At 42.2% G+C, this 25,906-nt stretch overlaps 1 protein-coding gene across 9 annotated transcripts in view; it reads left to right on the top strand.

The window, feature by feature from the left end:
- The first annotated feature begins 409 nt into the window (after positions 1-409).
- Positions 410-25,906, top strand: part of COBL (cordon-bleu WH2 repeat protein) — a 169,240-nt gene continuing 143,743 nt past the window's right edge. For 3 of the 9 annotated variants that reach the window (XM_069004125.1, XM_069004124.1, XM_069004128.1), the window contains exon 1: positions 728-920. In XM_069004125.1, coding sequence (XP_068860226.1) covers positions 877-920 — 44 coding nt within the window. In that variant the 5' untranslated portion in view covers positions 728-876. Of the gene's footprint in view, positions 622-699; positions 921-25,906 lie in introns of those variants that run through there. The other 6 variants (XM_069004122.1, XM_069004121.1, XM_069004120.1 and 3 more) reach the window with 5 other exon arrangements.

Raw genomic sequence — 25,906 nt, 5'->3', positions numbered from 1 at the left:
GGAAAACCCCGGGAGAAGCCTGCCTTGCTGTGCCACGGCCCTCCAGCCCCTCTCCCTGAGCAAAGCCGCTCGTAATTTTAAAAGCTGTTTGTGCCGCCTCCGAGAGAAGAAAAAAATATCTGTGTGAACAGAGGTGACGAGGAACAGGCCGTAGCTAGCAGAGCCAGGGCTGGGCAGGGTGTGAGGCTGAGGAAAAGCCTCCGCTTCCCGCGGGGCTCAGTCTCGGGCACAGTTGCCTGACAAGCACTGAGTTTGCCAAGGTGGTGGCAAAAGAGACGGAGGAGGGTCCTGGGAACTGGCGCTGGCGGGGATGTTTACCGCTCCTCTCTCCCGCCTGTTACCCCATCCCCTCCTCTCCCTCCCACGCCGTGGCGTAGGCGGCGTGGGCAGCCGCCCTGGCAGTGCCCGCGGGGGCAGCCGCCGTGTTCGCGTTTGTGCCGGGCAGTCACATGGAAACCGGCCCGCAGCGCCCCCGCACTCCCGCGCTGCCCGGGCAGCGGCCAGCCGAGACCCGCCGCGCCGGGAGCTCCGCCGCCTGACTCCCGCCCCGCCGTGCCCGGCTGCGGTCTGCCCGGGAGGCGCGGGTGTCGGAGCCCGCGGCGCGGCTTCCCTGCCGGCCCGGTAAGGCGGGTGGGGGCCGCCTCGGCAGCACATCCCCGCCCGCGGCCGGGCTGGGCAGCCGGGGGCGGTGGCGGCCCGGGCAGTGCCGCCCGGTGGCGGGGCGGGGAGCGGGGGAGGTGGGGGCGAGGGCGGCTCTCACTCCTGTACTCTTCTCTCTTCCCTCCCTCTCGGTACCCCCGCCTCCGACCTTCGCCGCTGCTGGGATCGTGTCTTGCACTGGCCCGTCCTCTGAGAAGTGCCGAGGGGGGTCCGGCCATGGAGACCCTCGTGCGCCCCGGGGCCAGCAAGCCCCCCACTGGGTAAGCTCCCGCCGGGACCCGGGCCGGACCGGCCGCCGCTCCCCTACACTGGCGGGAGTGGCTCCGGACGGCGACAGCGGCCGTGCTGGTCGGCGGGCCGCGGTGCCTTCCCTCCGTCCCGCCTGTCTCGCTTCCCTCCGGGGCGCCGAGCTCGGAGCGGCGCGCAGGTGTCGGCGCCCGGCCCGCTCGGAGCACAGCCCGGGGACGGAGGGGGCACGGCGGGGAGCAGGGGGCGGCTGGGCGGTGAGCTCGGGTGCAGAAAGGTCAGGAGCGGGAGAAAGCGCCTGTTTCGCCTTTGCCCTGCGGGAGGGGCGCCTCGGCCCGTCTGCCGGCGCTGCTCCTCCGGCTGCGAGACCCGAGAGCCGGTTCGGGGCTTGTTCCCTTCAGGGGGTGATTCGGGGCGGCCCTGCAGGACGAAGGGCAGCCGCTGCTTGCAGCTTCCGACCCAGGCCACCGGGTCTGGAAGGGACGCTGGCGGGGAGGGAGCCGGGGCCGCGGCGGGGCTCGGGGCGGACCCGTCCGGCCGAGGGTCCGGGGAGCCCCCGCGGCCGCAGAGGTTCTCGCCCATACACCCGTCTGCCCGAGCGCCAGGACGCAGCTGCCAAAAGCCTTTGAAAGGTTTATTCAGCCGTCTCAGCCCCAGCGCACTGCCGCGGCAGAGGAAGGAAGAGCGCTGCCAACCGCGAATTAAAAGTGCCCAAAATTGTCCGAGGTTGGTGGGAGACCGCGGTGACTACTCCCAGTGCCTCCTGCCTTTGGTGACAGGCACCGCTCTCGCAGCACTATTGCTAAGTAGCGGTCAGCCCGAGTGCAAACCGCGGGAGGGTTTGGGGTTTTTCACGGGAAGAGACAAGTAGAAGATATGCCAACAGTGGAATTTATTAGTCCATTAATTAAACGACAAGAACAGCAGCACGATGAGGTCCTAAGTGATCTCTTTTGTCAGAGCAAAAGCTGGGCAAGTTTTAAGAGCTGTGCTGTCTGCTCGCTGCAATTTACTGCTCTATTTCACACTGTCTGGACAGACTGAAAGAGACTGTGATTGCTTCAGCAACTTTTTTATTTTTAGTTCTAATGTTTATGTCATAAATTTATTTTCAACAAAGTAGGATACAGCTCTGAAGTACATGCTAGTGGGCTACAGTAGTTCTGTTCAGTTTCGTTTCCTTAGTTTGTGTTTAATAGGGAACGTTGTAGTGCCTAACACAGAAAGTAGTACAGGGAGCAATGAGTGAAGAAAAGATGCCACTGCTAGTGCTGTCATGATGAAACTGTGTGTGCCATGTTTTTTTTAACTTGCAGAGTATGATATAGCTTGGTGCTCTTTTTGTAAATAAAATGCTTAATTCTAGCTGAAAATGAGGCTGTTTGATCGTGACCTTTTAGGCTAACCTTCCAGGAAAAGTGGTAGATGTAAAGTGCCTCCCCTCTCTGTATTTAGTTGATGTAACAGTACAGCTGCTTTCTAAAATTCTGATGAAGAGGAGATCTATGGTGCCAATTTACATGTGTGCTTTGAAGAGTAATTCAGATGCAGTGCTGATTAAAAATTTGTCTCGAGTGCTAGGTTTACAAGCGTTCATTAAAAAAATTTTATGGGAACACATGTTATTGGTGCATCTCAGAGATGACCACTGGGGTCTGGGGGCATTTCTGAACAAAACTTCTGAATCCTTTGCAACCAGTTTCATCTGAGTGAACTTGTCCACAGCCAGACTCGGATATCACATATATGATCAGAAGTTACAGTAACTGCATTAACTTCAGTCGTATTGCTGCGGGCACAGCTCAAGGAGATGAGTCCAGTCATAGGGTGCAGATGCACTGGTGATATTGTAGAACAAAGTGCGTGGGTGCTAATCTGCTCATGTGGAAGCTGATGGCCACACTGTCGTGTGCACCAAGGGGTGACTGGCTGTTTCATCTGAGCTCATTTCAGCTGTGAATTACTTCATGTTGCCTTTTTTTGCAAGTCAGACCTTCCCAGCCTGGATGTGTCTGTGCCATTAGCAGGAGACTTCGCTGGATGGTTCATAATTCCCTGAGTTGCTATCATCCATATTAGACACCGGTGGATGTTTGGTCCCTAATCAGATTTTACTCACTCAGTGATGAAATCTGCTAGGGTCAGGAAAGTGCAGCAAGAGCACAGCTTTGTTTGTCCTTTTGGTTTCCATATGAATCCAGACATGAGCTGTATCTATGGAGCATGACTGGGGACCTCTGGCTGTTAACGCAGTTGTGACAGAAATGCCTTCCTTTCATGGCAGAAGATGTGCTATACATGTTTCGAGCTTACTGATTGGCTTATCTTGAAGTTATGAAAGGGAGGTTAAAATGACCATAACTTCACAATTTTAAACAAAATTTAGGCAGAGCTGCTTTGTTTCTATGTAAATCATTAACAGGAACATTATGACCTTCCCTTGTTAAACAGTGAACAAATTTAATCTGTCACTTGGTGCAGGGTAGAGCAGCTCTGCTGTGTGCTTACACAGATAAATTGACTATATGTGTTCCATGGCACAGTTCCTTGAAAATCACACATTTAAAAGTAGGATACTGTTGTGGGTTTTTTTGTTTTAAATGGCAAAGGAAAAACTGCAGTTTGTGCTGGTGTTGCAGGGGTTTTCCCATTTTTCAGTTTAAAAAATAATTGTAGACTTCAGAACCAGTAATTTTATTATTACTGATTGTTAGGTATGAGTTTTTTAAAAGCTTTACCAAGTTCATAATGCTTTATTTAATGAACATTTGTTTTAGTTTACGGAAGTGAATTTAAGACAATCAGTAGCAGCAGAAACTAGGATTTACTCTGTGATTATGCAATGGATACTAAAAGGCAGAAATACACTTGTTAAGTATCTAGTATCTTTTTGCCTGTATCTGCTCTTATTTCATTAGGGAGAGCAGAGAGAAGCTTCTCTGGGTGTCTGGTTGGTTTCTTTTTTGACCACAATATGGCATAACAGACATACACTGGTCATAAGCGGGACTGCAGGCTGGGCTCAAGCCTAAAGTGAGAACTTGCAGGATCAGTTCTGTCTTCTCTGTTAGGAACCTTGCAAAGAGCAGCGCATCTTCCCTGGCTGGTGAAGGCGTCTCCATCTCCCACACAAGCCAGCAATTTATGGGTCTATCTCCATGCCTGTGTCTGAGCACAGAAAAGCTGCCTTTGGAGCCTGGCAAATGTGGGGAAAGCCTCTATGTTAAACTGGATGTATGAGTGCTTTCTTTTAGTAGGACCTTTATTTTCTGAGCTTCAACCTCCTTCCCTATCACACAGGGACTTATAGTACTAACAAATACAGGCATATCTTAGCACACCTGCTTTGGAGTGACTTGCCTGCTGGATTGAAGTGTCCCTTCAGATAAAGGATGTGAAATGTCAGTGATGCTTACATGCAGAACCTGGGAGAGCAAACCCCCAACTACAGAGCAAGTTGCACATCTCAACTTGTTGAAACCCTTTCTTACCATTCTGTGACTACTACACATAGTTAAGCAGGTTACTTTGTGAAACTGCATAAACAGCTTTAAGAAAGATATTATTGTTGTGTTTAGGGTTTTAGTTTCTTGTCTAGAAAAGCCTGGAGAGCACTGCTGTGTACAGAACACCTATTAGTCTGTGTAATACTAGTTACATCGTACTCTAGCTCACCTCCAGATGTTGCAAGATTTAGGGTAAAAAGAAACAACAGAGTAATTAGTTTTTGACTGTAGAACTGAGAAATTTGTATGTTTTCTTGTTTTGTATTTATATGAGATTTCTGTGTAATGTGCCGAGCAGTGGATGGCAAAGGGCAATGACTGGAAGTAGAAATGTAGAGTAGCAGTGTGGTAAAATCACAGAGTGGTTTGGATTGAAGGGGCCCTTAAAGATCAGCTCTTCTGCCGTAGGCAGGGACACCTTCCACTAGACCAGGTTGCCCATCCAGTCTGATCTTGAACAGGGATGGGGTATGCCCAGCTTCTCTGGGCAACTTGTTCCACTGTCTCATCACCCTCATGGTAAAAAGTTTCTTCCTAATACCTCATCTAAACCTACCCTCTTTAAGCTTAAAGCCATTCCCCTGTGTTCTATCCCTGCATGGTAGCAACTTTGAAGATTGCTGCCTTGACCAGTTGCAAGACTGACACTTTTGCTTTTGGCTTTGGCCTTCACATTGTGTCCCTATTTGTATCTGCACCACTCCTGCACAGTTCCATCCACACTTCTTATGTGTCTACCTGAGACAGGGAGCTTTCCTGTGATGCATTTTTCTGGCACCACAGTCAACATTAACCCTACCTTCCTCCCAGTCTGGGTCCAAAGTATTTCTTTCTGTGTCAGTGGAGGTACATCACATTAAATAAAACCCTGGTTGTAATGACAGAAGAATTGCACTTGCTATCGCATAGAATGAAACAGGGCAATTTTTTCTGTGTTTTGCACCTCCATATGAATGTAACTGCTGAGCTAATATACTGTAACATTTGTATTTTCAGTCATGACTAATATCTCAGGATTGCTGAAGATAAGGATACTAATTGTAAGAGTAAGCCAAATGGCGAGATAAATGCAATGCAATCCAGCCCTGACAGCTGTTCTTTATGAAGTCCAGCTTCTGATTTCTCATATCTTACTTTTCCTTTTCTTTTCACCTTTTCCTTTCTTTCAGAAATCTGCCAGAGTAGAGAATGAAGGTGTTATAAAATCTCTTCCATTTCTGGACTGTGTAGAATATTCAGAATTTGTTTTGACTTTCCCCATCTCCCTGCTGTCTCTCATTATATTCTTCCTATGGAATCTTTTATATTTTTTCATCTTGCTATTTTATGCCACTCCTGCCACCATTACATGAAATTGAACCTTCTCTTTTTTACTGTCACCTGTCTCAGTTGTTGTTCATGTTCTTTCCCTTGTAATTTCAGTTTCATTTTTCTTCAGGTTTTGCTCCTGTAAATTTACATCTTGGTCAAATTGCTAGTCTTCATGGAATCACTTCACTGCTCTACAGGAGGTAGCACTACATTTTGATAGGACAGATTTTACTTCCCAGCCCATCTGGGCTGGCTACACCAGTAACAGTCAATTTCAGGAGACTGCACTAGAGAAGGGGGTGTTAATTACAGTTCCAAGTGTTCTCATGGGTACACTTTTAGATGATGTTGACCCTTAAAGAAAAACAACTTCCTAAATATTTATATTGAAGTCAGTTCAGTAAATACATGGCTGCTTTGTGTGTAGTTAATCTTGCTGGAGAAGTGGTATATTTCTGTTTGGTAAGTAATTCAGATCCCAATGCATGCTTATGGCCAGAATGAAAGGAATTTGTTTTCCCTTCAAAGGAATGAGAGTTCTCTTGAATATGTGTATTTATTCTTAATCATCTGTCCTTGTGTAGACTTCTGTTGTCACAGACGAACTATATTACAAGCATTTATGAAGACTTCCTAACAATATTCATTTGGCTTAAAGAAATACATGTAGAAAACCCCACAATATTCATATAGCCAAAACTGTGAACGCATTTATGTGACGAGCTCCAAAAGCAGCCAGGAGGCCTGTGGCAGATTTAGGGAAGTACCTCACTTCTCCTGAATCGCAATTCAGTGCCTTAACAAGTATTCCCCTGTGTCTGGGCTTCAGCTACTCTGTTAGCATCAGCAAACACTTGATTTTCTGGCAACGACTGTGTTCTGTATACTGCAGCTTTTTGTGTTGCTCTGGCATTGTGATTTCCATGAAAATTGACAGTTTTCACACTTTAATGCTGCTTCTAAGAGACTGACAGGCCTTTAGAAATTGTTTTTTCCATAGCGGGATAAGCCAGTTCCTGCATGAGAAACTGGGAATTGAAAAAGACTTATAATCCGCATTTCCTAAAATTATGATTTAAAGGTCTTTTAAAAATGGCTGCATTTACAGGTAATGGAAATTACAACCCTTATTAATCCTCTTAATATAGAGAGTCTTTCTGGAGCTGTTAGTTGTCCAGTGAGCCAAGCTGCTTATCATTAAATAAATGATGCTGGGAATAGTGTATTGTTGTCATAGTTTGAGCGTGAGAGTGTCAGTGATGAGGCAGGGACTTATACTAAGGAGCAAGTCACAAAGCTGTGTGGCAAGGCTGTGCTCTGATGGCACTGATGCACAGCATCTCATACCCACTTTAGTCCTCTCATACCAGAAATGATGTATTTTCAGTTTCATTAATCCCTCAGATAACAGGCTGCCTCAGGTGCTGTGCATTTGTGCAGAGGAGTTGTCATAACCAGAGAAATGGGAAAGAAAATGGATTGAGAATGGGTTTTCTGTGTATGTTCTTTTGTTCTTACTATAGCTTCCAGATTCAGTGTCTATGGGACCAAAAATGTAATTTCTTATTCCTGTAAATTCAACCTGATACTTGCATGTTAAGCTGTGTTTTGTGTGCTCCTTGGGATGTGTTGTATGGAAGAGAGTTGTCAGTCTCCTTTATAGTTTCAGAAATGAAATGTGAGTTACAAAACTTTCCCTAGTAGTCAAAAAATGCAACCGGAGTCCACTTTTTTTTTTGACATGGTGAGCATCATTAAAGCAGGTAGGAAAGGTGGAAATGAAGGGGTGTAGTCTGGCCTAAGGTACTTGCAGATGTGCAGTAGTCAGACTGCATTTTTGGGTTTGGTTCTGTGTTCTCCAATGTCTTGTTTTATTAAAGGTGGTTGACCTGTGCCTAAGTATTTAAAGGCTGGTCTGTGAGCTGTCCTGTCTCTTTCCCTCTCAGCGTTACTGTGTTGTATGTGAACAGCTCAGTAAGGTGTGATGGAGAGTCCCTCACCTAAGTAATCATCAGCCATGTAATTAGGGAACTCTCCTACAGAAAACCTGTGTTACTTGGCAAAGGAAGGGCTGAGGATTTCACCTGCAGTAGCTTTTACTACACTGTATTGCCAGGACCACCCCACAGCCTGGAGTCCTCCTTTGTCCTTTATGTGAGAAGCCAGACAGATGCAAGCCTCAGTATTCCTGAAGCTGCTGTGTTCCTGTTGGTGTTTCTGTAGCCAGCTCTTACTAGTGACTCAAAGGCTAGAGAAAATAGGATCTTCCTCAGCCGTGCTGGTGTTGTGGTGCTAACGGTGAAAACTTCCTTTGTTCAAAAAAATAAGCAGGTAACATGCAAAATCATCCCTCTAACATGGAGCTTGAGCAAGAAAATTACATTTTATATTATCAATGTTCTAAATATAGCTATACCGTAAGGTTCCAACAGCAAGTACCAATCCAAAAGTACTTAATCAGGTAAGTGTTATTTAACGTTTTCACCAAGAGTGACTAAGAAGCAGTGTGATTCTCTTTCTGCCATGCCTGTTTCCTTTCCTGTGAGTTGGGCTTTATTTAAATAAAATGCCTGCTGATCTCATTGACTGTTACTGAGGTGTTACTGTGAAGTAGCGCCAAAACTGTTGGTTTTCAGTAATCAATGATTAATGACTTTTCTTTTTTTTTTTGAAGACCATACAAATAGAGATTTAAAATGGGAAACATTAATGGTTGATGAGATGCTTTCTGAATTTTCAAGCATTGTTCCAATAAACATATTTGTTATCCTTCACAGTAAGATGATATAAAACCTCTTTACATTAGTCCTTTTTGGTAAATATTTCAGTGGGTTAGTTAGACTAAGGAGCAATAAAATTCAAGTGCCTGAGTACAAATGCACTCTTGCTGATCAGTTGTTGCCATCTCCGAAGCCTGACAGTCATTGCTGTTAGTCTGCTGGTCCCCTTTTCTCTGAAAAGGCAAGGTTCTCTTTTTTTTTTTGGGGGGGGGGGGCGCGGCAGAGCAATGTTTCTTCTTGGTTATTTGTGTTACATGATGCCAGGAGATGGTGTGGTGGTGGCGTGAGCAGGAGTTTGTCCTTTGAGGTTGTGTGGAGATCTCCCTGCTGTAGTATATGTAAATCCACCAGTTACAGAATCATCTTGATCAAGGCTGACATCTCCAGGGACACAGATTTAGATTATCTAGATGACTTTTGTTTTAAAAGCTCATTTCTTCCTTCTTGCCCCATGCATCCCACAGTGGGCATTCTCCAGTGCTCACCCTGGCGATTTGTTGGGTGCAGCAGTTTTCTGATGTAAGAGAAAATAAACTAGTGAATTCTGCTCAAACCCTTTAAAGCACTCATCTTTTACTTTTGTTGTGTAGAGTTATTTTGTGTATGATAGCAACTACTTTTTCCCTGCATTATTAGGTTCCAAAAGATAAATAAAAACTCAAAGTTACTTTACAAAAAACCATATTATTTAATTTTTTTCTTAGTTATGTGCTTAGATGACTTTCTGCATTTTTCTTTTTATGCTTGAGGTCAGCATCTTGCATAGGCAGCAAAAATACTGCCTAGGTAAATACATCAAGCATGGCATGTCTGATCTTACTGAGCACAGGACGTGTATTTCCCCTCCTGTTTTTGTCTGAGTTTGCCAGGAGGGGAGTCTCCAAAATCAATAAACAGTTTCAGACAAATTGAAAGAAAAAACGTGTTCTGTGCTTTTCTTCAATATCTGCTCCTGTGGCAGTGCTTTATTTCTGAACGTCTCAGCAATGGTTCAGGATGTTGAGGAGGCAATATCTTGGAGAGAATCCAGATTCCTTCTGTTTCTTTTTGTGGTTGGGAGTTTGGTTTTATTTTTCTGGTTTTTTCTTTTGAATAACTTCTCATGGTACCTTTGGAACCAAGCCTACAGTTTTATGGAAAATAAATAAATTACTGCTGGGTTCCCTGGGGGTACAGCTCACGTTTCAGTGTCAACACAGCTTTCTCTGCTCTAAGGGGGCTGGTCATGTTTCTTGTGGTCATTCTGAGGAACGCTTGCTGCTAGTACAGGGCTTTCTTCTTGGGAAGGAGGTCAGCCTTTGGCTTCTGCTGTGATTAAAATCTTAGTACTGTGACACCTCCAGGTGCTCCTAAGATTGACTCTCCCAATTCATTAAATACAGCTACAATTAGGTCAGATCACATTGCTAAACTGACAGAGTTGGAATTAACAAAGTTATTTATTTTGGTTGCTTTTAAATACCTGTTGCTTTTCCTCAGCTGAACTGGAGGGTCATGTCACAGCAGTACAGAGCAGCGTCACATGCTAAAATGATGTTACATTGTCAGATGTGTATAACCTTGTGCTTTCCGAGACACGTAGTCTTTTTGCTGTCTTGTTTCATGGCTCCTTAATGTCTGGTTTGCAGCTTAATTCTTTGGGTAGTGACTTGTTCTGCAGGGGACAGATTGGGACCATTGTCTGCTCAGTGAGTCCCCAACCCTTCATTTACCCAGGGAAGCTGCAAATTGTCCAGCACTGGGCTATGTGTCAGAGTAGATTTGCCTGAGCCCAGGGCTGACACAGAGATGATAAGGACCAACCAGAGTCTGGCAGGAAATCATTCTCCAACTCCGTCATATCTTTTATAAACCAGAAGATGTTTTTATTCCTGCTCTTACACTAGCAAGTCAAGGATTGCTATCTTCTGAGCAAGTCTGTTATTCCTAAATAAAATGAGTTACTGCGGAATTGCTTCTTTTTATTAAACCTACCTTTTCTGTTGGGAGACAAACACAGTCGTATCCATGTGTGATGGATTGAGGGTCCAGGATCAAACTTAAAATTAAAATAAAAAGAAGTCACCTTTTACATGAGTCATTACCTAACAAAATTTTATCTTGAATTCAGAGATTTGTGGATTTTCCAAATTACTGTGCAGGTAGGAGAAGGATAAAAATTTACACTGCAGTTTTAAATAATAAATTTAATTGGCTCATTTTTTCCCTTCACCCCAAGTCTTATCTTGAAATTGTACCAACTTGATAAAACAGTTCAGAAAAGACTACCTAAGCAGAGCCCTAAAACTATATGTCGATGATTAAAGCCAGTCATGATGACAGTAAAATTGCTTTTCTTCCGAACTTCTAAGCAAATACTGTGACTTGAACTCCTCTTCCAACTTCTACATGGATTTGTAAGAAACAAGAGAATACCTTCCTGAAAGAGCAATTAGTTATTCTGCAACAAGTATTTACCCAGTTTTCAACTTTACAGGTATCAGGAAATACTAATCTTGTACAGAACATTGATTATAGTTGTGGTGTAGAATTCTTTCTGAAGAAGACAAATTGTGACTTTCGGAACTATTTGAGTATCAGTGGGTGCAGCTGTTCTTTGATTTCTTTGCTTTTTAGTAGTTCTGTTTCACAAATAATAATGTCTCAGGTGATCTTATCACTTGATGCCAGGATGAAAATCCAGGGTCTTCCCTCTCCTGGCTCAGAGGTACTATTTCTTCCTATTTTTTGTAATGTTTACTATCCTCCAGCCCCATATAAAACAAACCAGGAATTTATTTTTTTTCTTAGAAACACCTTTTTTAAAATTTTTTTTGCATTTAAAAAAATTTTATTTTGTTAAGGCTGTTAGTGTAGTACTGTACAAAATGACTGCTAGGGACTGGGCAGACTCAGTGTCTGTCTGTCCCCATGGTCTGTTGGACTCTGTTGGGACAGAGTTGGAGAGTCTGCTTGTGCTTGCCCAAGAATGAAGATCAGCAAAAGCACTGGCTAATTGTTTAATGCAGTATTGGAAATGGGGCTTTGACCAGCTGCTCTGAAGCAGCATGAATTTATTTGGCCTGTTCAGCATGGAGGAGACTGGGCATGGCTACGCTCCCATTGCCTTAATATTCAGTTTTTGAGCTGAAGAGCCCTTTGGGTTTGGTCTCGCTCTGCTTCATTTGCCAGGCTGAGGTGTGCAAATCTCAAGCTGCTTGATTGAAATCTCTGGGTCTGCTCCTGCATCATACAGGTGTGAGAGAGACCAACATGGTCTTCAGCTGGGCAGATCAGGGGCAGATCAGGGAAATACTTGTGGATACACACTGATCTTGTTGCTGTACAGGGGTTCAGGTTTATGTTTTATATTAAAGGAACAAAAATTTGGTATCTCATTATAAAAGGACGGGGTGTTTAGGTAAAGATGGGTGAGTGCAGTCTGTACACTCCCCTATGTGAACCTTCTCTGGCTGATTTTCATTTTGTGATGGTAAACTTTAAAGAGCCATCTTTCCACCAGTATTCTACAGCTAGAGGCCTCTTGGACAGTAACAATATATTGTTCCTGCTGGTTAAGTATACAGAGGTCACTTGTTTCTGTTCTCACTTGTTCTTTTTGCAAGACCAGATATAGCTTATATTTTTTTATAAAGCCTATAGCTTGTCTTGCCATTGCACTAGTCTTATTTAAGAGTACTGCTCAAGCATGTAGTTGTTTGTTGTTTGTTATTGTGTATCCTCAAATTAGCCATAGTTATTTTGGAATGAAATCTCTTTGCATTCAAGTGGTTAAATACCACACTTTCTCCTATTAAACATGAGATCCAGGTCTACTGGAAAATACTTTACACATATAAAACTGCCTGAAGTATAAAACCTGTTTATACAGATACCGCGGATTTCTTGCCATAAAAAGCACCGTAAATTCCCCGTGCTGCTTCATTTTCATAAGGAGTTACTTGAAAAGAAATATTGCTTGCGGTGAGTTGCCAATTATTTATATACTAATTTGCTACCTGAGAATAATTTCAGATTTTTAAATTCATTTTGAAGTGATAGAGAGGAAAAAATATCTGAAACTACTTCATACTTTACAGTTTAGCTTAAATTTACCTGGAAAGAAACTGACCATATTGATTTATTATTTTTTAAAATTTTATTTTATTTTTTTTAAGGGGATGAGTTTATCTTTTAATAAAAGTGGTGTATCTGTGAAGAGTTTCGAGACATTTTTTTAAATGTAAATTCCCACTCAGCCTGCAGTACGTATCAACCCTTCAAGTGAATGAGCCAAACAGTTGAATTCTCCTGCTTCTCTTTTAAAGGATACCATTGCTGTGTGTAGGAAAAAAAAGTAAGTTCAGTGGCATTCAGCTGTACTATAGTGATGCAGTTAAGAGACTAAAAATAGTATTGCTTTATCTTCCAGCAATGAGATAGTTTTTCTTACAAAATTCAGGGAATTAAGTGAATTGGAGACTTCGTGTTCCTTTTGTGACTACTGAGGTACCTGTGATTTATTCCATAGTGCTTATCAGGAAAGACCTCAATTTTTCAGAATTAAATTATGTGGGTGTAGAGAGGTCCACAGAGGAAGCTGTTTTGGAGGCTTCTTTGCATGAGGTTTGTGAGTAGTACATGTACAAGTGCTTGGGAGGGATGTGAGGAAGGACTGGGCTGCAGATGCTCTTGCACAGCTCTAGTCCTTGCGTGCAGGTGGTCTGGGTAGCAAGCCTTCCTACCAATGGGTAGCACAAGGGAGAGCAAGCACGTGGCTTACTGCTTGTAGAAAGAAACAGATTTTTCTTTTATCCTGCTGGTTTGTTAGGCTCTCTCGGCATTTAAAAGGAAACGTGTGATTATTTTAGGAATCTTTGAAAATGGCAGCATATCTCTGAATTAATGTGTTCGTATTTCTCACTGAGTTGCAGATGGAAGATTCAAAACTGTGGTTTGGGCAACATATGTTGATTAATACTGGAAATAAATGCTACCCTATGGGACCTTGCTTCTGGAGCCAGCATGTCCACTGGGTCATACAGCTGTGCCTTTCCTTCCAGAATTGTTCTGCGATCTATTTACTTCGAACAAATGTTGCAGTCATGGATGAATTTATGAGGATAATGATCTGACAGGCCATGCAAGCTTATAGATTATAAAATTTCCTGTACACGGGGAAACCAAGTGTTCACCAAGTAAACTCTCTTTATATAGAGGAGTGGTATTGTTGTGTTCCTCAAAATACATGCAGAAGGTGAGAGGTGAGGAATATAATTTTTACAGCTGCACAGTAGGGTGCAGGCGTGTTGACACCTGGTGCAGACTCAAAATTGTCCAAAATCTTTATTGGCTTGTGTAGCACAGTCAGCCTGTTTCTGTGGTTTGGCGACGTTGCCTGCAGGTTTCACAAGCGGTGGAGTTCGGATCTTCATGGGTTTCTTTTTAAATTGTCGGAAAGTACGTGTATGTTCCTGGGAGCTCAGAGTAAATAGATCTCACTTGGAAAAACACTTGGAAAAAATGAAACTGTCCCTTGATAGTGGAGTCTATTCCTCCTGGCCTTTTTCATTAATTCTCTGTAGCAAGTTTCTAATTTTGTGGCATGACAGAAGAGGAGAACCACGTCCTTGAATTTGTATCTGGAGTAAAGTTATTGTTGCTTGGGGGCTACGTTATACAAGCCCTAGAAGGAGCTGTCTTTGCCATGGCTTGTCATTTGACAGCCGCGTTCTGCTTGGTCTTGTGCTCCTTGGTCCTTTCAGGTCTTGTCTGCAAGCCTGCATCTCTCAGCAGAGCTGAGACTCCCCAAGTAGGCTTCAAGAAGCACTTTGGTTTTCTAATATTGTTCTTACAATGACAGTGGGCCAGGGAGTCACAAACTGAGCAGACCTGGGGAGTATGTGTAAAGACACAGCAGGGCGTATGGTAGAGGAAAGTTTTAGAAGTCCACAGCTACATAAATTCCTTTCCTCAAGCCACTTGTCTTTTTTTTGCCCTGACACCTTTCAGTTCTCTCTGCTGTCTTCTTTCACCGAGCATTACTGCACTGCCAAAAAAAAAAGGGAAAAATGTTATTCATTATTACTATGTATAGGCATAGTAATAATCATAAATTTTTACATGTTTAGATACAAATTTTATAACCAGGGTTTTATAAGAAACAGCTAAACCCCATTGATTTATTATTATAGATAGGATTTAGGCAGGAATAGAATTACTATTTTTTCTAACTTAATCTAATTCCAGCTATTTTCAAGCTCAGACAATACCAGTGTATTCTGCTATACACCTTTGTAATTACATAAAACAGATAACAAGGTGTATGACCTCTGTATGACACATCTAAATATTGCCATCAATTCATTTATGTCTGAATATGTCTCTGTGCTTAAATCAGTCTGTAATTCATAATCACTTTTTTACATAAAGAAATGTAATAGAACAGTATGTAAATGAACACCTAAATGAGAGAACCGAGTATATGATAATGCACTTATTTTTTACAGTGAAAATGTTTTCCTTTTTTAATAGCATTTAATACTTCATTCCATTAAATTATTTTTATCACAAAGTGAAATTTGCATGTACATTGTCAAAATGTGACAAAATTTGTATGATTTGACAGATTGAGTAGATGGAGTTCTATTGGTTTAGTACTTCAGTATATTACTTTTTTCACCCCATCTTAAAACTTCTTCTTAATCAAAACAAGTGAATGTTGTGTAACTTTTATGATGTGGTTATATAAGTCAGGAAGTTCAGTTTTAATAATGAAATTAAATGTGATATACAAACAGCAGGGACCTTTTTATCTACAAAACTGACCTAGTTTTGAGTGAAAGTTCAGAACTTTACTGCTGGCAGTTTACTTTCAGCTTTGCTGGAAAATTAATGTTTTAATGACTGAATCCAGTTTTGAAAAAAGTACCCTTGTGAAAATATGGGATTTTTCACTTTATACAACACACATACACATCATATCTTTCAAGTTTTGGTTTCTTTGTGAAAAAATTCTAGTTTAAATAAACTGCAGCAAGTTGTCTTTTAGGGAAAGAGGAGGTTAAAAATTGTTTTTTTTCTTACAGATAACGTTTTAAAGCTTTTTTCCCTCTTCCATATTTTCCCGGAAATGACCAAATCAAAAAGACTTTTGTTTTATGAAACCTGCTTTTGATTAAGTTGATTGGCTTTTATTTACCTACTTAATCTGAACCATGCTTCTTCCTTATCGTGTAAAGTCGCTTACTGTTGCTAAATATACCCGTGTATTTTAAAGAAGCAAAGCTGTGCGTGAGTACGACCCATTCAGAGCGGGGTTGTAGGGTAGGGAGGGACCTGCTGGTAACCTGAGAGCAAGAGCAGATGCTAAATTAGCAGCTGGATCGTTAGTAACGAGTCCACAAATGTCTGCTGGGAAATGATCTTCTTTGGGCGCATGTAGCGTGGGTGTGTGGGTTATTCAGAGTTCCTAGCATCTAGTTGCTCTTTACCCGTGACTCAAAGGAAAGTCACGGAGCCATGAGGATTTTTACTTGTGAAGCAACTGGCAACTTGTTTTTATTGAATGTACAGGCTGCATGGATAAATTGTCATTACTGTGCAGCATTTTTTATTAGGACATGCAATTGGAAAATGATTGGAAGGGCAAGGAGATTGCTGGCAGTATTTAGTTACAGAGTTAAGTGGAAACCACAAAAGATCTGTGGAAAAGCAAAGAACATTATAAGGGCATCATTAATAATCCCAGGGTTCATTCCATTTTCACCTTTAATATAAATAGATATCAACCATTGACTGTAGTCAGAAGTAGTTGAGATTACAACTGGATGGCACTCTAAATTGTGATGAGGAACTACCAGATGATCGGGTTTAAGTGGTAGCCAAGCAGGAAAATCCAAATAAAAGATGAGGAAACAAGGTAAGTAAGAGAGCTGTAAGAAAAGTGCTGAGGAGTCTGGCTTTACTTCATATTGAAAATCAATGTATTTCTTTATATCTTAAGCTAGTGGTTATATAAATACGTGCTTTGCAGGTCACCATTTCTCCATATGGAGGAGCATGTTAGGGTTGTTTTTTTTTAAGCTTATCAATTCGGTGAAGATAATTGAATTTTGTAGTATGAACAGATACAAAAATGATACAGACAGATAGAAGCATGGTATATGCACACCATGGCCCTAATGTCACCAACAGCACCAACAGGTTTTGTGATTTTTTTTTCTTTTTTTTTTTCTTTTTTTTTTCTTTTTTTTTTTTTCTTTTTTTTTTCTGATTGGGGGAGAAAAGCCCAATTGGGCTTCTTTTTCCCCTTCCCTATTATGGAAGGGAAACAAGCCTTCTAGCTGACGAGCGTGTTTCTGCTTACCAGTGACAGCCTTATTATGGGCACAAAGTGAGTTTGTGGTGTTTTAAGGCAGTGACTATGATCTAACCCTACCCAAAAAAACCAAACAGAAAAATCCTCAGATGGCCCCCTTCCAGACTCATGTCCAGACGCCCACGCAGCAGTGATTTAACGTATGAAGGTGCTGTGTCCTACTCAGTTATTCTCCTCTGGTAATTCCACTCCAGTACCAGGTCTGACTGAAGGTCACTCAAAAGTTAAGGCTTTGGGGCTGGCAGTGAGGTTTTCAGTTAGGTGTCGAGAAGGGTTGGAAAGACAAGCAGAAGCACCCCACTAGACACAAACTTCTTGGCTATTTCACAGAGGGATGCACAAGACAGGTCTACAGCTCTTTCTTATTTTGGAAAAGGATGAAGAAGAAACATTCAAACAACTGTTTTCATTTGAGATTCCTTTTCTGCTCAACAACCCAGCAAATAGACTAGATCTTTCCTCTTTTTTTTTTCTGAAGAGTTATGCATCCATGTGAAAGACAGGGAACAAGTTACAGTCAGTGGGTTTTTGGGTGAGTATAGAAGTGCCTTCCTCCACCCCCCCCAAAAAAGCATAGCCAGTCTTGGATTGTGGAGTAGCTATTAGCCTAAATATGGAAGAATGTTGATTTCATGTAACTTGTCAGAAAAAGACAGATATATTGCTTGTATTTGCATGTGTATGTCTATACAGACATTATAGTATCAAGTTTTAATTAACATCTTAATGCCTTGGTAGAATAGTGCGTATGTGTGAAGACCATATAATGTTACCCAGTTCCAAGTACAAGCATGGGGGTGGGTTTATTTTGGGAAGAGAAGAAACAGAGGTTACTCTGGTAGCTTTTTTTCAGGGGAATTAAGGAGTGTGACTCTTTAGTTGCCTTTTGGCAAGGAATTGCTTTTTCATCTTTGTACACAATTGTAATTTAGCATTAATGGAAAAACAGAGCAGTTTGGTGTAACTCCTTCAGACAATACATCGCATTCTAGTAGGGATTTAAAAATGTTCTGCTGCATAGCTGATGTGTTGGTTGAGACTGCTGTTGTGAAGCAGCTGGGATGGAAAAAGAACAGAGTTAGGCAATTCTTTGTGATCAGCAGGCAAAGAGCAGCTACAGGTTTGGTGTTTGGGTTATTTTTTAATTTTTAAAAAATCTGTTAAGCCATGTAACACATTTTTTGAAGAAATGAGTGTCTCCCCTATACAGCCTTTGTCCCTAGCAAAGTCACTAGCTTGTCTAACAATTACGTTCTCTATAAACAGGACTTAGATATTTGGGGCCTATTTGGTCTAGTTCTCCTCAACGTATTGTTTGTACCAGTGTGCCTCATTTTCTAGTGCTCCTGATATCGTGGATAGTGTATGGGAATGACAACATGAATGATCTGCAAAGCTTCAGATCACTCTCATGTAATTTTGTGGTAGAGTCCTGTTCATGTTCCTTCCCATGTATAGGGAAGAAACCAACCATAAACTTCACTCTTTGTTAATTTATGTAATTGTAAATCAGGAGTATTTCAGTCTAAATTGGTGATTTTTGAGACAAGTAGCCACAAGTAGTAGTTTTTTATGAGATGTGAACCTTTAATACAGCATTTTAATATAAATTGTATAGTAATTTTTAAAAAGTTGATTAATGCAGAGAAAATGTTTATAATTTATGATAACTGACTATCTGTGGGGATTGTGGGAGCTAGCCTGGAAGGGCTAACCTGTCTGAGGCTTTGGTCTCCAACCCTGAGCTCGCATTGTGTACAAGAGCCAGTGAGGTCAGTTAAGTAGCCTGCAGAACAGACCTTTTATGATCATGTAGGCATGACCTTAAACAGCATTTGGGATTAAAGTGTTTACTCAGGTGTATGCATATTCTGTCAAATTTTATGTCCTTTGAAACTGTGGTTAAAAGAGACTCATTCTTGGAAGTGGCTGATTGAAGTAAAGTATCTCTGTGGATTTCTTTGTAAAGACCTGGAGGCTGCTTTGGTGCAGCATCTTCTGGGAGAGAAGCAGCACAGAAATCATTGCAAATGTGTGGTTTGATGCCTCCTATATCCTTATTCTAGTTCGCTGCTGCGGAAGCTAAAATACCTCAGGTACAAGTTAGAGAAGCCCCTTGAAAAACTTTATTTGTACATCCAAACTTTATATCAATCTTCTTTTGTTATTTTTTTCAGCAAACCGTTTGTGTTGAATTTACAGTGAGAAATATCTTCCCTTAGTGTATGGCCTAACATGTCTATATAAAACTTCCTTGCAGGTCAGAATTACTAGTCTCAGAAGTGCAGTCAGTTCATGTCCCTGTGACAGGGAAATTCTGCAAATGCAGATGTAACTGCAGTTGTCCCAACTGTGTGAGGTCAGGTCCTGCACAGAGAACACCTTCCTGTGTCTGTGTTGCATCTTGCTGATTGTGGGTAGGGCATGGGTGATGCACACAGTTCTGTAACTGCAAGGCTAAAATAAAATACAACACTACCTAGCAAAATTCAGTCCAGTCCACCCCTCCTACAAAAAAAAAGGAGAAACAGTTGCTCCTGAATGTCTCTTGGTTTATATATTCCTTTAATTATAGTCTCGCCCTGGACCCTGACCACACAGTAGACATTGGTAACAGATGAGCAAAGCTGATGTTTTTTGACACTGACAGTGGATTTTTCCAACAGATCCAGCTGTTGGGAAATACGGTTTAAACATTCATACAAAATCCTTGTGTTTTTTTAACTCATGTGATTGGAGGAATTGAAGACTGAAGTAAAAAAATTGAGCTGTCTCTGAGTTTGAGTTCTGTTCGGGTTTTCGTGGCATAGAACAAAGAGCCTTGGTGAGGACCAAGGATATAAAGAAATGCTTGTTAAAAGGTGTTGTAAGTCTCTGGTCTGTAAGGGAGCCCCTGCAGACAGTCCCTCCCTCACGGTGTTTCACTGCATGTTTTAACACAGATCAACTTCAATGGAGCCTTTCTCCTCCTCCCCCACTCCTGTCAATGCATTTCATATGCTTTCAAGTCTGCCTTTTCCACTGTGTTTCTCCTGCTGGCTACACCTGCCTCTCAAGCCTCTGTCCGGCTTGTGCCGAGCTGAGTGTCTGTCAGGCTGCACCCTGCCAAGTCACTGCTTGGACTCGGCTGCCTCATAGGAAAGCCCATTGCTGCTGGCTCCAGACCACTTGGGCAGGTTACACGTGTGCCTGTGCTTGGCAGGCAGGTGTAAAAAGAGTCTGATTCTGTGTGCTGGATTATTCTTGGCCAAAGCATTTCAAAGATAACACAGGTGTTCCCACATATAAACCCACTTCAGAGGGGAGGGTGTGAGCAGAAACAGGGCACAAGCAAGGCAAATCCTGTGCATTTCTGTGGCATTGGGATCTCATGAAACCTGACCAAAAGAGGAGCATTGATTCAAGCTGAAGTTTGGCTCTGAGAGAGAATTCCTTTTTTCTTTTTTCCTTCTTTTTCTTCTTCTGGAGGGAGAGAAGGTAGCAGTAGGGGCATTTTCCTTGCTGACTACATACAGAGGAGCTGTTGTAATTTAGCTACCAAGACTCACTTGATGATCAGCTGCAAGTATAAATCCAAGATGAAGAAAAGCAAAATAGGGCTCTGGTCCCTCTATGGAAATTGTTTCTCCTTCATTGCCATAGGAGGATAAATGAAGGAGGCGGGACACTTAGCAGTTTGAATTAGGCTCCTGTTTGGAGTGATTTCACACAAAACCCTCCCTAGGTAGATCACTCGGTGTACTAAATCTGAAAATGGAAATATTATGATAGAGTGAGTGTCATAAATATACAGCTTCATATAGGTTGTTTTAGAAAAGAAAGGTGGCATAACTGTCTGGATTTATATTCAAAGAAACAAGTAGTGATACACCCAAGGTAACAAGAGAAGGAAATCTGTCTTTCTACTTTCTCATTCACAGTTCAGTTGTGATTTTAGCTTTCAGATTTCTACCTTTTTTTTGTGCCAGTTTCTGTAGCAGATAGGTGGGTACAGATGCTGACTTGTAGGTTTGTGTTGAAATAAAGTGGTGAAGGCATGGAGAGAGGGGTTCAAAAGCAGGCTGCTGCTTGTAACAATGCGTGTGCCTTGTACATCTTAGATCCTTGAAGTATGTGGAATTTTGATTTGACTGGAAAGGATCATTAAAAGCAGAGACTTTACAGGTGGTGTCACTTGACAGTCTTGATTTGACGAGCAGTGAAAGCAGATAGATAGTTAGCACTAGAGATGGGACACTACCACAAAACACAGAGGAAATTTTTGTCCAGTGTCTCTTGGTGATGCTGCAATGAAATCTAGGGATTTTATTTTTTGATGTTGAATCTTTTTACGAGACAAATACCACTTCCTTAACTTTTTCAGATATGAGTTGTTTTCACTTCAAAAAAACCAAGTACATGTTTTGTGTGTTTAGTAATGTATGATATTGAGTTGTCTGTCCTTAATGCCAAATTTTCATAATGAAATACAGAAGTACAGATTATCTTTGAGATTATGGCAGCTGAGGACTATAAACTTTATACAGAAACACAAACGTTGGGAGCATTTCTAAAGTGGCAGTTTTCTCTATTTAGTCTTAAAACCAAACTGGTAATGGGATGGAATGTAGAGCTCATTTCCAGGGATTAAATCAGACTAATAGGAGAAAGGTTACTTTGCCCGTAGCAGAATATCAGTGTCTATTCTGTAGTAAATCTAAAATGATATCATGTATATTAACATACTTCAGTGGGATTCCTTTTTTGGCTCTCAGCAATAGCTCATTCATGATGATCTAGGAATCCTGCTTTTAGCATATGGTGTCCTTGGGGGCTTGCATGTGCTTCACTTGCTATGTGTTTTCTTCGTGAATCTGCAGTCCAATAGCTGTTACTATGAAAAAGCTGTTGCTGCCTTTTTTTTTTAATGAATACTGCAACATGCCAACAAGGTTCTTTCAAGAATATTGTCTCGTCCTGGACAGATGTCAGATCTCTTCCCTTCTATTAGACAATCTTTCAGCTCCTCTGCTAGTGCAATGTTTAAGTTTTCTTAAATGCAAGATCTAACAGTAGAATGGGAAAGAGCAGTTTGTTTTAGGATATCCCTGAGCGCAGAAAGTACTAATGTGGATACTTTTTTACCTCTTCTTTGGAGCTCATATTCAAACTTGAGTATTCTCTTAGTTTTTTGTCATAGTAGCTGGCATCAGATAGATTATGATAAATGATGGAATATGATACTGACTGACTTCAGGTCAACTGTAGGGTATGCCCAGCCACTGCCCTGGAGGGATGTCTGCTGAGATAAGGAGATTGCCTAAATCTCCCAGCAGGGCTCCTCCTGGGAAGGCAGCTACTCTGCAGTTATGTGGAGAAGAAGATCGACCCAGAATCCTCTAGGAGACCCTATGCAGATCCCTTGTAACCCACTGGCCTTTACCCTCTGGCACCCACCCCCTGTATCCCTATAAAGGTAGCCCTCTGCCCCTTCGAGGGGAGAGTGCTCGTCCCTAGCTTCCCCTTCGCTGGAGTACGGACCAACAATAAAGCTACCTCGTGCAGAACCAGCCACACGAGCCTTTCGTCTCTCTCTGGTTTGGCCTGGAGGCTGCCCTGCAGAGCTGAGCTGGAATCACGAGCTGACAATCACTGAAGAGCTGACAGCCTCTGCAAGGGCCCTCCTGCCAGCAGCTGAGGGAAGACACCGGGCCCCGGGAAGGCGATTCCTTTTGGGACCATCTCCCCTGACCAGTCACCTCTTCCTGGGTCAGAGCTACTGACCCCTCACCAGCTGTCATAATCAACCACTGGCACTGCCAGGATGTTCTGCTTATCTAGAGAACAGAAAAGGAGTTCACAGTATCTAGTCAAAAATTAAACAGAGATGAGTAAATTGATGTGAGCACAAATGTACAGCCACTGCTTTGGGATCTCTGCATCAAACTGTAGAATAAGTGTGATTGATGCAATAGTAAGCATTTTTCTGTCAGGAAGTTGAATATGCCTAAGGTTTTAATTCTGGTTTTAATTCATCAATTTATTATTTTCTGGAACATGGTGCATAATCCCGCTATAGTGACTATAAAAAAACTGCTTCTACTTTTCTTTCTTGTTCCAAAATGGGGTACTGTAGAATATTTATTGTATATGCAACAAGAGGAGAGAGAGTGGTCTTTTTTTTTTTTTTTTTTTCAGACAATGGCTTACTTGTGATACTGAAGATTAGCTTTCAACAGATTATTAAAAAAAAAGAACAGATACACTGAGTTTCTGGCAGTACTAGATTTCTACGCAGACCCTTTTCAGCTGGAAAGCACAGCCCTTTAGACAACCTTTGGATAAGTCTGGGTAGAGTGCCACTGCCATTCTTAAAAAATAATTAAAAACATTACTGAGTTGTTTTAAACTGAGTGCTGAGTTGCAGAATGACAGATTTCTCAGTATTAACTAATGACAATATCTGTAGGTTAGGTTCAGAAAACCTCAACTCTTAATCCCTCTGCATGCACAAAGCAGCAAAAGCTGGTAGCTCATACATCGAATTCTTCCAGCAGCCCTGCTCTTGCTTTTTGGAGGGAGGATGTATTTGCTCCCTGCTCTTCTCAATTGCTAAACAACTTGCCTACCTGTTCTTAATGGTTATGAATTTTGCTGAAAATGTTAAATGTTACTTCTTATTAGGACACAGGTAATTGATAGAAGTAAAGTGTGATGAGAGTGAGTGGTTCACTGGCAATGGATAGTGTAAAATAAAAAACTTCTTCAGAGAAAGGGCTGTATATCCTCTTCCTTGTTTCCCTGCTGGATTTAGGCTTTTTCATCTTTTATAACTGTTTTAGCTTTGTAGTACTCTAATTTTTAAGCATACCTTCTTACCAGCAGTTGCCAAGATACGATCGATCTGGCAGGTCGCGTGTCTGTATCTTCCTTCTCCTTTTGTTTGTTTCTTTCTTTAATTTTTATTTTCTTTATTTCTGCAAGTTAATTTTTTCTTTTTTTTTCCAGTTTGTACAGACATGGCTTTCATATTCTTTCCTTTTCTCCTGATGCCTTCCACCCTGAAGATGCGATTCATGTGCTATTATTCTTTCCCAGGCTAGTAGATTTTAAAAGGATAACATTGCTGCTGTTGTGTCCTGGATTTAGTTATAATCAGGAAATGATCATGAGAAATCATCTACTTGTTTCCCATTTTCTAAGTTAAAATAGAATGCTATAAATACTCGTAATACATATTTGCTTACGTTTTTTCATTGTAGACAGTTTTAGTTCTGTTGGTGTAATGGTAAGTGGAAACACTTTAAAATCTCCATGCCTTGTGCATTGTTTTCTTTCATAAATTTTCTTTAATTTTTTTTTTTTAATAGAAAAATATAAAAGCCCTCAATTTCACTGAGAGTTTGCCCCACAGATGTTGCGCTCAGAAATAAACTTTGGTAATAGGATATGTACGTTAAAGATGTCTCGGGAGCAGGTTATTTCACTGGTTAAGGATGGGTTATCCTGTTAATGTAATGGACAATGCTGATTCACACACCAAGGGAATTAAACATTTATCAGTTTTATGTCTCTAGGGATTGTTACAAAATCAGCCAGACAGTTGTTCCCCTCGGCCCACAGTCAGCCCAGATGCCTTTTGTGATTCGATTAAGTTCGTTCTCTAACGATGGCGTAATTAGCGCAGTTTTGCCAGAGGCAAGGGGATTTCTCTTTTGGCTCCTGTAATCGTTTTCCATCGTGAACAATAAGAAGGCACGAGCTAAAAATAGTGTCTAAAAGCACCATTTAAAAAAGTAGTCGGAGCGTCCCCTCTGACAGGCCGGACTAGCGCGGGGCGCGGGCAGCAGCTGCCCGGCTGAGGGCAGGGAGGAGCAGCGGAGGAGGGAGGGAGGCTCCGGCAGCCGCGGGCGGCGGAGCTCCCCCGGGCGGCGCCTGGGCCCTCTGCCGCCCTGGGCGCCTCACGGAGCTGCGCGGGAACACCCGGCCCTGCTCCTTCCCTGAAAGTACCGGCATCGCCAAACAAGTGTTTGGTATCGATATGAAACAGGACCTTTTTTTCCCCTCTCCCGCTCTCCTTTTCCTCCCTCCCAAGAGAAACGTAACAGGTTTTAAAGATCTGAAAACAGAAGCGATGCTTCTGAGCATTAAAGAGGGCTGGAGTGCCTCCTCCCCTGCGGAGACCTGGCAGAGACAGCTTGGGTTGTTCAGCCTAGGGAAGAGATGGCTCCAGGGAGACCTTACAGCACCCTCAGTGCCTAAAGAGGATTTACAAGAGCTCTGGAGAGGGAATTTTTATGAGGGCATGTAGTCATAGTTAAGGAGGAATGGCTTTGAATGGAAAGAGAGTAGGTTTAGATTGGATATTAGGAAAAATTCTTAGCTGTTAGGGTGGTGAGGCACTGAAACAGGTTGCCCAAAGAAGCTGTGGATGTCCCATCCCTGAAAGTGTTCAAGGCAAGGCTGGATGGAGCTCTGTGCAACCTGATTTAGTGGAAGGTGTCCCTGCCCATAGCAGGAGGGTTGGAAGAATCATAGAATCATCAGGTTTGGAAGAGACTGTCAAGCTCAGCCAATCCAACTGTCCACTAAGCCCTATCACTGTCACCCCTAAACCACATCACCCAGTACCAGATCCAGACACCTGTTGAACACCTGCAGGAAAGGTGACTCCACCACCTCCCTGGGCAACCTGTTCCAATGCCTGACCACCCTAACAGTGAATATTTAATTTTAATCTCTCCTGTCTCATTTTAAGGCCATTTCCTCTTGTCCTCTCCCTGTAGTCATGGCAGAAGAAAAGAAGACAATCTTTAAGGTCCCTTCCAACCCTAAACCATTCTGAGATTCTAGAAGTGAGTAATTTAAATAGATACATGTTCCTTGATGACATTTTACGCACACATTTTACCAACAGGTGGCCACAGTGAATGATCAGGAAACTCTTGAACTCAAAGTTGTGTTTGCACCACTGTAGCTCTCTTGGGACTCAAAAAAAATGGGTGTGAAGGTGTGAGCAGAAGAAAGTCTACAACAGTGCAGATGCCTTACTAACAGTGACAGGT

This window comes from Aphelocoma coerulescens, chromosome 2 (genome assembly GCF_041296385.1).
Source record: "Aphelocoma coerulescens isolate FSJ_1873_10779 chromosome 2, UR_Acoe_1.0, whole genome shotgun sequence".
NCBI classification, from domain to species: Eukaryota; Metazoa; Chordata; class Aves; order Passeriformes; family Corvidae; genus Aphelocoma; species Aphelocoma coerulescens.
This window is presented reverse-complemented; position numbering and strand designations above follow the sequence as displayed.